The sequence below is a fragment of the Onychostoma macrolepis genome, chromosome 05, assembly GCF_012432095.1.
Source record: "Onychostoma macrolepis isolate SWU-2019 chromosome 05, ASM1243209v1, whole genome shotgun sequence".
In the NCBI taxonomy this organism is placed as follows: Eukaryota; Metazoa; Chordata; class Actinopteri; order Cypriniformes; family Cyprinidae; genus Onychostoma; species Onychostoma macrolepis.
Genome location: NC_081159.1, coordinates 26,999,912 through 27,013,377, shown reverse-complemented (window position 1 = coordinate 27,013,377; position 13,466 = coordinate 26,999,912). Strand labels below are relative to the sequence as shown.

At 35.7% G+C, this 13,466-nt stretch overlaps 2 protein-coding genes across 5 annotated transcripts in view; both read right to left on the bottom strand.

Moving 5' to 3' along the window:
- Positions 1-6,690, bottom strand: part of arhgef12b (Rho guanine nucleotide exchange factor (GEF) 12b) — a 72,771-nt gene extending 66,081 nt beyond the window's left edge. For 3 of the 4 annotated variants that reach the window (XM_058775263.1, XM_058775264.1, XM_058775265.1), the window contains exon 1: positions 5,215-6,690. In XM_058775263.1, the coding sequence (XP_058631246.1) occupies positions 5,215-5,246 (32 nt within the window). In that variant the 5' untranslated portion in view covers positions 5,247-6,690. Of the gene's footprint in view, positions 1-4,008; positions 4,220-5,214 lie in introns of those variants that run through there. The other variant, XM_058775267.1, reaches the window with a different exon arrangement.
- Positions 6,691-8,914: 2,224 nt separating this feature from the next.
- tlcd5b (TLC domain containing 5b) lies at positions 8,915-11,383 on the bottom strand. The gene is made up of 2 exons (XM_058777266.1): positions 11,188-11,383; positions 8,915-9,447 (listed from the first exon to the last, which is right to left on the bottom strand). Exons 1-2 carry the CDS (start codon positions 11,381-11,383, stop codon positions 8,915-8,917), a joined length of 729 nt encoding a protein of 242 aa, XP_058633249.1.
- Between the last annotated feature and the right edge of the window lie 2,083 nt (positions 11,384-13,466).

The following is a 13,466-nucleotide window of genomic DNA, read 5'->3' as shown; positions in this document are numbered from 1 at the left end:
CTCCCCTCCAACCATTTGTCCAAAATGTTGTGTTGGCGACAACTAATCGTCCGATTAAGATCACAACAGACAGTCAAGAGCTAAAATGCTGGGTCAAATTCAGGTTTGTGAAGATCATGTTCATGTAGGTCTTGTACACGAACTTCATGTGACAAGACTTTTGCTTTATTGTTAACAAAAAGTCATTTGCAAGGACAATATGCCTAGTAAGATTTCATAATCAATTCGTTTAAATATATTTGTAAAAGTTTTCCAATCTATTTCAAGTATTCTCAATTTAATTTCAAAAATGTAAATTAAAATTGAAAAAATATTTCTCTTTAAAATGTTAACTTACTATTTTATAAAATATTTTTTTCCTGTTTTGATCTAATGTTAAGCTGAACGGGTAACACTTTATTTTAGGGTCTCTTAACTAGCTGCTTATTAGCATGCATATTACTAGAATATTAGCCATTTATTAGTAGCAATTAAGCACATATTAACGCCTTACTCTACATCTCTAATCCTACCCAATACCTAAACTTAACAACTACCGCACTAACTATTAATAAGCAGCAAATTAGGAATTTATTGAGGGAAAAGTCATAGTTAATAGTGAATAAGTGTTCCCTATTCTAAAGTGTTACCGCTGAATGCTATGGAATAAAAAAACACAGTACGAGGTTTAAATGTGCCAATTTATGCAAATAATTAGTTACCTGTAAACACTTGTTTAGCTAAAACCTGTTATAAGCTTTTCTTGATTAAACATTTTACATGACCTTATACTGTATATCAGTGTAAGATGCACTTATTGAGGCTGCAATTTGCTAATATATATATATATATATATATATATATATATTCACACCAACATAGAGCCAGGAATTGGTGAACAAACACTTCAGCTTGTTCTGTTGTTAGACTTGATCTCCAATAAAAGATATTTAACATGTCTGTATCTTAATGGGGAAAAAAATACAACAATGTGCTAAACAACAAATAAGTGTGCTATTCTCTCTATAACTAGACGTGTTTGTTAATGGCTGCATGGAGGTCGCCTGTACTTCACTGTTTTTCTTTTTTTTTTTTAATAATGAAATACAGTGGGCTGTAGTATTTACAGTACTTGTGGGTTGACACTTCTAACTTGATTAATGTAGGAGTTTTATTGGCCTGTTCAGACCAGAGGTTATTTATAAATTAATTAATCCATTATATATCTTGCCACAAAGAGCATTTTAACCAGCCTCAATATTTTAAAAACCTAAACATCCATCTTGGACTTGTTTTACATGGTTAAAGTAATGCTAATATTTAATAATAAAAAAAGTAAATAATAAAAAATGTGTAAAGTATATAGACACAGATTTACACACAGAAATATATTAATTATTGATTAAAGAAAATGCTAAAAATAAAAAAGTTACAGCGACTAACTTCTCGCTACAGGGGAAAAGAATGAAAACATTCCCCTAAAAACCATTTAAACAGACTCTCTTATGTGAATTTGTGAATTCATACAGATTGGCCGTGTCATAAATAAAGCAACAAAGCAGCTCCATTTCTTCCCATGATGCACTGCTGGTGGCCGGCAGCTCTGTCAGGAAGAGCTTGTGGCCTGGCCCAGTTGACAGACATTGTTTATTAGTGATGTCACCACTTCCCGAGAGGGCCTCGGGGTTAAAAAAAAAAAAAAAAAAAAAGACCACAGATCAGCGAAATGCTGTGACAAAGAGCAAGCTGTACGGTACAGCCTTCAGCAAATGTTCAGTGCCATGATACTTGCTACAAGCTATATGAATCCACTATTACAAATAAGAACACAGACATTTTTGGTGTCTGTTTAGTGAATGTTATTGCAGTTAACTAATACATTTCAGATAACATTACAGTCCTGGAAGGTTATGAGAACTCAAGCTCATATTTGCAATGACTTATACCTAATGTTACAGTACAAACTACAATATTATGTATACACAGCAAAAACAAGTTTATATTTTTTTTCTTAGGTGAGGTTCTTTTAGAAGAACATGAGGGTGAGTAAATGACAATTTAAATTTTTAGCTTAATTATTCCTTAAAAATAAAGTCATAAGTAACATTTTCCTTTAAAAACTATAAATGGAAAAAAAAGTCTGAATCCAAGATCTGAACAAGTGCGCTGTTAAAAATTTTGCTTTGGTTAAAAAAAGTTAATTAAAACATTTTTTCCAACTTATGATTTCTTGCAAGAAATATGTATTATAGTCATTGAACATTTCCTTGGTTATGAGTCATTTGTTCTTAAATTTGTTCTAGCTCATTAAACATGATGCTACGGTGTCTGAACCTAGTTTCCGTAGTTGATTTACAAAAGAAATCCACCTGTTTAGTCATCAAGGAGTTTCTGTTACTATGAAAAACAATAGATATCTTGAGTTTCTTTCTCACACCTGCACTATTTTTAAAAACATAAAACGCTTTTGTGAAGCTTTGAGATTAAAGTGGTGACGTACAAAAGATTTCCAGGAGAAAAAGGCTTGTGACTCACTCGCTACTGCCAGACAGACAGTTATTCATACAAATGACGAGAGCTGAGTGGAGCTTCGCTTTGGTGAGACATCTTCAGAGAAGGGACTGGAGAAGCTTTAATACAAGAGCAGCCGGAAGAATAGTTCTCCTCCAAAGATGCCAACGTGCTCTCTGAACTCACTGCCAAACCCTTAGCCGCCCAGTGGAGGAAATCAATATACTGTAACACTGCAGCAAATCAATGCCATTGATACAACAAGCAGGTTTGGTCATCTATTTGTATTTATTTATGAACATATACACACCAACACCACCATTTATATGTATTTAAAGTGGGTTACTGATTCAGATTGACAATTTGACTGAAGTTCAAACCAAAAAAAAAAATTATTCAAAATTGTCTTATTTATGCCATAGATAATAATAATTATTATTATTATTATATATAAGTAGTGTCTTATGCCCACCAAGACTGCATTCATTAGAGCAACAATACGGTTAACAATTATATATTGAAACATTTTGAAATTTAAACAACTGTTAAAAATGTATGATGGCAAAGATGAATTTTCAAGTAGCCATTACTACAGACTTCATTTTTCAGATCATCGCTAAAAACATGATGGCACATCATGATTTTGTAAGTGTCATCACATGGCGGTTTGGAGCAAAACATGCAGGTCGTCTAAAACTTGCAGTGGTACACATATTGCTAAAGATGTTCAAGTCGCAACAATTGTTTTCTCTAGTTCACAGTAATTTGGCCTAATTCACTCAAGTTATTTACATCAGCAATGCATCTGCAGTTTCTATTAAGGCTACTGGCCAACTGGCAGGTAATTTACGTTCCAAATATTTCATAATAATACAGATCTGAATCAATTTATGAAATTTAAATGACTTTTTTTTGGCAAAAACTATAAAAGTACTGATTGTTAACCTTTATTTTAATGGAAACTATAATGGTACTGCAACCACACCACCATTTTAGCAGGATTTTAAAGGACTCCATTTTTGAATTTCTTTCTGTGCAGCCAGTTTAATGTAGAAAACTACCACAAATGTACACAGGTAAAATATAAAGGTTCAGTAGCAATGAACATAAATACAGATTACCGTAAGAAGAATCTTTACACATGAAACACTGATGCTTATCCGAACTTTCCTTTTCAAAATAAATAGGTCTCAAATAACACAAACAAATGGCCATCTGATAATCACTGACAGCAGACGGTGATGTCTACCTGAGAGCAGGTGGCTTGTTCTTGCCTCTGAAGGAGATGACCTGTCTTTCCTGCTCATTATCACAGAACATCACCTTACAAAACCAGCTATACCCTGCTCAGATTCTGACACTGAACTGAGAGCGTGTCAGCCCTGCTGCACACCTCTTATGTATTCACGCAGTTTGCACGATGGATATAATCAAAAAAGAGTGGGTGTGAAAACAAAGAAGTGTCACAACATGCATCAAGGCACAACTCTGCACACAGATGACAACACATTAGCTTACCCAGCTTCTGCGTTTTGTTCTTTGAAGCGTGTGTGCCTGGTCGAGTAATACAGGTAACAACTCAAGAGGTGGAAAACCACAACAAGAGAGTCTCACATCGAGGCCAGCTGTGCTCTTAAGAGCAGCATTAGCAGAACACAGCGAGATACCTGGAGTGACATACTGACCGCATATCTAAAGTGCTTCCTGTCACAAGCTGTGTGCTCACAGGTGTGCGCAATCAAGACACGTCAGTCAGTCCTCCGGCTTCTGAGTGACTAATGCATCACCAAAACAAAAAAACAAACACAAACCACACAGTCACACAAAACCAGCACCCTTCAAAGTGTGTCTGCTTAGAAAAATATTCACATACACTGAGTTTATCTGTAAGACAGACAAGTAAATTTGTGCTGTAAGGTCATAAGGTCACCTATCAGTTGTCTTATCAACTCAACTAATTTGTGGAAAACAGCTTTGACTGCAAGTATTAGCTACACATAAAAGACAGAAAGACTTTAAATAAACCTGCATCATCACATTTACACATCATGCTCTTTAAGATTCAGCATTACATTTCTATTAAATGGGGATATTTATTCTACTCTCTACTCATACTCTACCCATTTCAACAGGTGACTAACTTGAATTACATAAACCACCGGTACTATGGTACCGTAATTGCAAAAGCAAGGTACACTGCTGTGTATTGGGCTACTAAATGATTAATACAATAAAATACATGTAAAATGGTACTTACGTGGTACTACAAAGTATTTCAAAGAATACTATGGTAATACTATGTACCAAAACCCTGGTAGTACATTTCTGAAAATATTTGAGCTCTTAAAGACAACGCCTTTATAAACAAGTACTATGACAGCAGTGTCATGGTAAAGTTACAGATCACATGGTAATACTATGGTATTTTGATATACTATAGCGAATGACAATTATTCATATACCAAAGCTTTTACTTAGTATCCCGAGAATACCATGGTATTACTATGGTACATGTCCAAACATCAGGGTCTTTTCCATGGCACTTTGTAAGTGAATTGTTTCTGTGTGTATTCCCACAAGAATACCATATATTTTGTTGAAGGGTGGCGGATTTATCTCAACAATACAGTGTTTTGGATATGTATAAACAGCGTCATAAACCTAAGACAGGTCACTATCATTATCATAAACACAACCATGTAAATATTATATGTCATCATTTACCTCTCAGCAAGCGTGGACTGTGTGCCGCTCATTGGGCTTTCCTTTCGTGATTTTCTTCAGCTCTTATCCAATTAGCATTTTACCATGGTAAAACACCTTTTGTATTTGAAAAAAATAAACAACAACAGCAGCAGCAGCCGGGTGGCACTTTTCAATTCTGACAGTTCCGTCTTGATGTGAATGGTAAAGTCTCCTCTTGAACAGAACAGAAACAGACAAGCTTATGTTTTATATTTCCACGGTTTATCTGCGTTGGTCTCAGTGGTCTGTGTCATTTGACTCTGGCGTTACACAACACAAGAGTTAGCAAAGGAAATCGATGCTAAACGCAAACACATAGATGATCAATGGAGAAAAACTCTTTCTGTTGTCCGAGACGCTTCATCATTTTCCCAGCCGAAATGCCAGCACACAGACCGACAGGCTTCCCCCTCGCCTCTGTCTGGATACAGTCGCCTTTGTCAACCCCAAAGCGCGGCTGGAAGTAAAGCCAGAGAAACAATCTTTTGTTAATGTGTTGTCTTACGAATGAAGGAGACTGTCCGGCTGCATTTCGCGTCAGTCCAAAAGCTCTTCGCTCATTTTACAGTCCCAAATGTTACTTTGTAAATCTCGACGGTTTTCTATCATTTCCTCTACTGAAATACTTCCAACTCGGCATTCCCAAACTCAAGCTAATCTCAAACGCGGAATTTTCACTGCTGCACAAAACGTCAGTTTGTAGTAGACCACACCATCAACTGAACTGGTACTGTGAAGTAAGTCTGTTAACTAAATATACATCCTTTTTAGGCCCCTTACACGCTGAATGGACTTTTTCTCCAGAAGAATGTATCCTGACCACTCCAAACGTGTGAAAATCTGGGGAAATCCACTCAACGGATGGATTAAAGCATCCACACGGGTCAACCTTTCATTGTAATTCCTTCCCTACCCAGTTCAACTTCTAGAATTCCCATATTTTCCACTGTAATATCGGGAGAAAACTTTACAAATCGTTTGATGTTTGCTCTTGGGGCAGCGGTGTAGTTCCCAGTTCAGGAATTCTGCTCGAAACAGCTTCGTTTCAAAGCGGCAATAAAATACAATGCAAATTTGGCGGATGTGCAACACATATTTTCCTCTCGCGAACGGATTCCCCTCTGTTCTTGGAATAATTAGTTGGGAAACTTTGGTTTAGTCGGGTCCTTCCCTTCTTGTCTCCATGTTTTCCGAAATTCAGTAGTTTTTAGCCGTTCTTTTTCCAACAAAATCTGTACACCAAGGATTCCGTCTCTATACAAGCGCAAATAAAGAAAACACACACATGCGCGTTGTCACATGTGTCAGTTTGGCGCTGGACGAAGATTAAAAACGATTAAGAAAAAATCACAAAAATCCAGATAATTCCCGAGTTTCAGTAAAATCACATCCCGGATTCCTACGCCTGCGACGCTTCACCACTTTTTGGCGTATATCCTTCCGCAAACAGCACTATCGCCTCCCAAGTGTTGTAGATTAGCCTACTAAAGTACTGACAACTTGTAGGCAGTAAATTAGGAGCATTATTCACTCACTTAAACCAGTTTGTAAATCAAACAAGGTGGTTTACAGATTAGCCAGAATATGCAATGAGTAAACAAAATCATTATATTTAAGACACATTCTGATGAAGAAGCAGATCAATATTTAAATATCACTTCGTATTATCGTATTATGAGAAATTAGGAGAACATAAAAATAAAATAAATAAAAGCAATACAGAAAAAAAACAATTCTGGAATGACAAACAGACTGATACAATAAAGCAGTGATTTATTTGTCAATATTAAACAGAATGAGCATATTTAAATCTTTTGCGCCACCTAGCGGTTTATTCCTACTGGCGGTTCCGCAGTGCCATACCAACTATAAAAAATATCAGTGTTCACAAGAGTTCAAACCAATGGATGAATATCATATTTTCAATGCTTGTGAACCCAGCAACATTTAGCAATAATCGCTAATTATAATAATATGTAAACAGAGATTAAAGAGACTAACGTTTCATCTGAATCTACAAATTTATCTTTAGTATTTTGTTTGTGCAAAAAAAGGCTTTATTCATATGGACTCATGCAGCATACTGTCTAAAAGATCTGCATGGTATATCACATTCTTCTTTACTCTGAAAACAGCCCTCTTGCATCATCAAAAAACGTTTTTTACATTCCAAAGTTCCTCGGCTGTTTGGATACATACTTACGGCTTCCTACCTTCTGTTTAGGGTGTGTTTTCTAACAAAAGCTTTTGCTTTAGGTAATTCATTGGAATAACTTGAGGGTGAGTAAATGATGACAGAATTTTCATTTGTGGGTGAACTATCCCTTTAAGTTGCTTAAATCTGTTCTTTTAAATTCAACAACCATAACTCAGCAGCTTTAAGGATATACAGGTGATTCAAACAGGAAGTGAGTAGTCCTGCAGTGTGATAATAAACCACTTGCATCTGAAAATCCACACGGCCAAGAATTTAGTGGTGAAGTGAAGTCGAACTGCAGCAGACATGGTTGAGAAGAGGGTGGTGGAGAAATTGTGAGTGCGCTCCATTTGTTTTTGTTTTGTTTTTCCAAAATCTGCAAATTTGGAGCAGTATTGTATTTAGTTTCAGAATATCACTGAAGCTCAGTTCTGCCTGTTGAGGAAAGACACTGCCGTCTTTTGCAGCAACAGACAATGTCATTGTACAAGGACACCTTCTCCATTGACAGGCTCAATAGCATTAGAAGATTTGCACCATGAGTGTAATGCCAATGCACTGCTGTGCTTGAGTAAGTCCTGTTTACACTTTCATGTTACTGTGTAGTTGTGTTTTTGAGCACTTTGGTTTACACATTTATGTTTTCCAGTTTTCCAGGCCTTCAAAGTCATGAAAATGTGTACAATATTAATGTCATGGAAATGAATGGAAATTGGAAAAGTCATGAAAATTAACAGTATCTTAATAATTCATAGAAAAGTCATTAAATGTAATAAAATCTTAATAAATCTTAAAATAAATATTAATTATTTAAAAAAAAAATGTGTCATGGGAAAGCTATTCAAAGTAAAGTTTTAATATGTCATGCAAAAGTTATGAAAATTAATAAAATCTTAATATGTTTTGGAAAAGTCATGGAAAATTAATAATATCTTAATTTGTTTTGGATAAATTTGTGAAAGTTAATAAAATCTTAATATGCACTGGAAATGAATAATAATTATCTTAAGTCTTTGAAAAGTTTTGGAAATTTAATATGACTGAAAATTAGTGGAGTAATTAATCAAATTTGGAAAAGTTAGAAATGATACACTGTAAAAAGTGATAAGTTGACTTAACTTAAAAAAATTGAGGAAACACGTTGCCTTAAAATTTTTAAGTAAATGATCATTTAAAAAATCAGTTAATTGAACTGTCAAGTTCACTCAACTGTTTTCTTTTTTAAATTATTATGTACTTAATAATTTTAAGGCAACGTGTTTCCTCAATTTTTTTAAGTTAAGTCAACTTATCACTTTTTACAGTGTAGAAGTAGCTATATTGGATTTACATTTTTCTAGTTTTTTTTTAAATGTTTCACCTTTTGTGAGTTTTTTTGATATCCGTTAAAAAAGAACCCTGTAAAATAACAAAATATTTCTAGCTACATACTGTATATCAGCAAAAATGCTATTTTTTCCCAGTCCTAATGCACAGAATGACCTATTTCACTTTAACAGCATGTCCATTAGCTTCATCCAGCTTGTACTGTTCCTTCCATCTCCTGTATTTGGCGCGAGTTTTCTTGCAGGCAAAACGTGCAATGTCTATCATGAAGATCCAGGAGAGAGTGTAAATAGCCACCCCACCGACTTTCACTATAAGCGATGGCTTCGAAGAGGCTAATTCACAATAAAGCATTCTACTCCCAACACCAATCCTCACAGAGGCAAACAGAAGAATGAAGAGCAGGTCCACCACATCTCCAGCTAAACTGTCATAGCGGCCCATGCGCTTGAGGAACCAGCGGGCCTGCAGGAGCGGGTTGGTGATCTCGCTGCCGAAGAGGACAGCGCAGGTCTCGATGCCCGACTCGCCCAGCCCTAGTGCCAGCACGATCCCGAGGATGCTCATGGTGTGGTGGGCCAGCATCACCGGACCCTCAGTGCGGAAATACACACACCAAGCCATGTCAAAGAGGAAGTATCCTAAGCTGAGAACAAGAGCCAGGATCTGGAGAGATGTGTTTTCAGTGCCTGGAAAAAAGACGCGAGTCATAAATCACATCCAATTCATTCTTGAAGAATTATTTAATAATTATTTAAATGTAATTTACATATTCTCCTTATAAAGCCCTAACCCTAAACATGAACAATGAATGAATAAGTCCTTATATTTAGTTTTAAATATCAGTTTTCTTCACTTGAATGTCTTGAATACTTGCATCTGGTGGTATTGCTTGCATAGGGATGTGTAAATAATAGTTATTTGTATTTTGTTTTTATATTTAGATTTACTTTTTATATTTATAATTTTGGAAGAAAGTTGATAAGAAATGTTTTAGGTCAAACATCTACTGCTATCTGCCACCAACACTTCAAAATGAATACAGTTAATGAACTGACCCAAGCACTTCCAGAGGTTCCGTGGTTCCAGAGTTATGGACCAAAACGGTTAAGGGCTTATTATAGTGCCACCTAGTGCTGTGTAAATATATCTGTGCGCCTGAGTAGCGGTTCATGTTTGGGACCATCCTGCTGATTTTGGGATCTCTACGATTTATGGTCTCTGATGCCCATTTATTTTTACGGCAGAAAAATAAAGTAGAAGCAGACGTACAAGCACAATAGGTTTCCAGCACATACGGTGCTTGTACCCCTAATAATAATAATAAATATAGTCACCATCACCAGTACACTGTAATTCTACAAATAAACAGTTTTTGTGCATTTAATTAAATTACTTGTGTCTGGGCTTAAAGTGCGAATGCAGAAAATTTGGATTTGCTGATTTTGCAGAAAATCTGGTTGCTGAGTTTTTTGATCAAATGTAAAGTTGCTTATTTGAGTGCCACCTTATGGCCAATTTTCACAAAATTTAGTACACATATTCATTTTACCATGCGTATGAATATGTACATTTTCTTCTCTTCCGTGTCAGTCTCTGCCGTGCGTTCAGGAGGCCGTGGTACTCTCATGAATGAAATTATTGAATAAAGTCATTATTTTTGTTTTCTTTGCGCACAAGAACCACTGATGTCACATGGACTATTTTAACAATGTCCTTACTACCTTTCTGTGCCTTGATCGTTTCAGTTGTGCTGCTGTCTATGGAGGGTCAGAAAGCTCTCGAAACTTATCAAAAATATCTTAATTTGTGTTCAGAAGATGAAAAAAGGTCTTACAGGTTTGGTTCGAAATGAGGGTGAGTAATTAATTACAGAATTTTCATTTATGGGTGAACTATCCCTTTAAGTGGTTTTGCAGTTGCAGCTCCCCCTACAGACAGAATTTTACGAAAACTTCTTGTGCATCCTCACAATGTCCTGCTGTCTATGTTAGTCAAGTTTTGTTAAGCTTGGACATTACATACAGCAGATATAGGTCAGCTCGTAAAAATGGGCATTGTGTTGCCAATTAATTAACTCATATCTTTGTGATGCTTCGACAAATCAAAATTCTTTCTTTCAAAAATAACTTATTGTCATGATTGTCTAGGGATGATATGTGGAAAGTTTCATGAAAATCGAACAAATGGCATAATTTGTAGGGATTGAATCAAGGATTCATATGAAAAAAGATTTAAGCCCTTACTGCTCCAGAATTATGGATACTCAACAAATAATCCTGAGTGTGCTTTTTTCATTTTTCTAATTACTGTTTTGTTTAAAAGATTCAGTATACAGTTAGATTTAAAAGAAAATGTTTTTTTTTTTTTCTGACTATTATTTCATATATCAGGCTTTGTGTTAAAACCTTCCAAACAGGACAACTTACCTGGGTGTGTGAAAGGCCATGGCCCAGCAATGAAGCCAATGTAGGCAGTCACACAGATGATCAGGATGCCGTGGAGCAGAGTTACCAGCCTGCAGTTCCACTCACAATCTCTCTCACTGTTCAAGTGACATAGCAGCACATACAGAAAGAGCCAGCCAATCAGACTGCAGCTCGTCTCCACAATCATCAAAGGCATCTCTGCACTGAAAGACGAAATAGGTAGAAATATTAATAAGACATTCACAGTCATGCAGCAAATATTAGAAATTACTGTCTGCATCAGGGTTGTTATAGTTAAAACTAAAACCATAAAACAATTTTGTGACTTGAAATAAATAAACTTGAACTGAATCTAAAATTTTAAAACATATTTTATTCAACTAGTCGACATTAATCATTTTCATTTTACGTAACTTAATGTACAAAATAACTAACACTAAAATCTACATACATATTTAAAAAAACGCAGCAAAATTACTAAAACTTTAACTAAAACTAAAATAAAAACAAATTTAAATTATAAATTATAAATAAGAACTCTAATAGTAGTAAGTTAAATAAGAGATGAAAAACAGAACAATTAATATAATCTCAGTGAAAGACAAAATAGATTTCTGTCTGCTTTAGGGTTATTAGTTTACTAAAGTTAAAATAATAAAATCAGTGTACAATGAAATTAAAAAAAAAAAACACATTAACTGAAATAAAATAAAATAATTAAAAAAAACTATTTGCAATGCACAATTCTTCATTTTCATTAAATATGGATACTAATTCAGAATATTTATAATAACTAGTTTCTAATAGCATGATACTAAAAAGCACATGGTCTCCATACAATCAAAATATTTTCTTTCAGATAAATGTTTCTCTATTTTTGAATTTGACATATTACAATGCTGAATATCATCTCCGTTGAGTGACTTAACTGCTCAAAAGCATTTTGCAGAAATCTCATTTACCAACCTCAGATACAACTCATGCGTAAAGACCTAAACATCCTGGCAAATCCATGAAGTAGCTCCAGGCTTCTCCTCAACCCATTGAATTCTCAGTGCATTGCAGTGTCACATCAGGACATCCAACTGCGAGTGACAACCCCAACAGAAAAATCCTGAAAGTGGTGTGACACGACAGACACAATCACAGTGTAAAACTACAATGCTACTGATCGCTCACTTCCTCTTCTCTACCTGGCCTCTAGCGGCTTGAGCCTCTTATGAGATTAGACTCTTCACTCCCAATATACCCCCGGCTAAATTCCACACTATATTCATGGGCCATTCATCTGCCCAACCTATGACCTAACAGTGGGGTGATTTGTGCCCTCATAAACATCCAACTTTAATTTCATTCAAGCTGGATGTAAGTAGTAAGGAGGGAATTGTGCCAAAGAGGGAAGTATTGTGCAACGTCTAAGCGTCAGGTGCTGGAAGAACGTTACTTATAAGACAAAGGATTAGTGTGATAGTCACTGTACGTGCCAATGAGACAGGGACACATTATTGTCCGTAGAAAAAATCGTTTGTGGAGTTTGAAAAATGCATATGTACACTCTTAAAAATAGAGATTTCAAAAGAGAGTTTTTGCAGCCAAGCAATAGAAAGAGCATATTATGATTCACCAAAAAACTGATCAGGTTTTAAAGGAACCATATTTTTTTTTAGTGTAAAGGACATTTTGATAACCTAAAGAACCTTTTTTTCCGCTATAAAGAACCTTCTGTGTAATGGAAAGGTTGCATTGATGTTAAAGTAACTGCATGTAGTTCTGTGTATTTTTGCATCTTTGGAGCCCTTGAAAAGGTTCAAAACAGTTTGAAGACGTCTGGGCATCGAGGTTTTGAGTTCCTGGAGTTTTGTTGTTGGAATTTGGTCCCATTCTTGCCTGATATAAGTTTCCAGCTGCTGAAGAGTTTGTGGTCCTCTTTGATGTATTTTTCGTTTAATAATGCCCCAAATGTTCTTTATAGGTGAAAGGTCTGGACTGCAGGACTTACTACGAAGCCATGCTGTTATAATAACTGCAGTGTGTGGTTTTGCATTGTCCTGCTGAAATACACAAGGCCTTCCCTGAAATAGACATCATCTGGAGGGGAGCATATGTTGCTCTAAAACCTTTATATACCTTTCAGAATTCATAGTGCCTTCCAAAACATGCAAGCTGCCCATACCATATGCACTTTTGCACCCTCATACCATCAGAGATGCTTGCTTTGAACTGAACCCTGATAACACGCTGGAAGGTCTAACTCCTCTTTAGCCCGGAAGACACGGTGT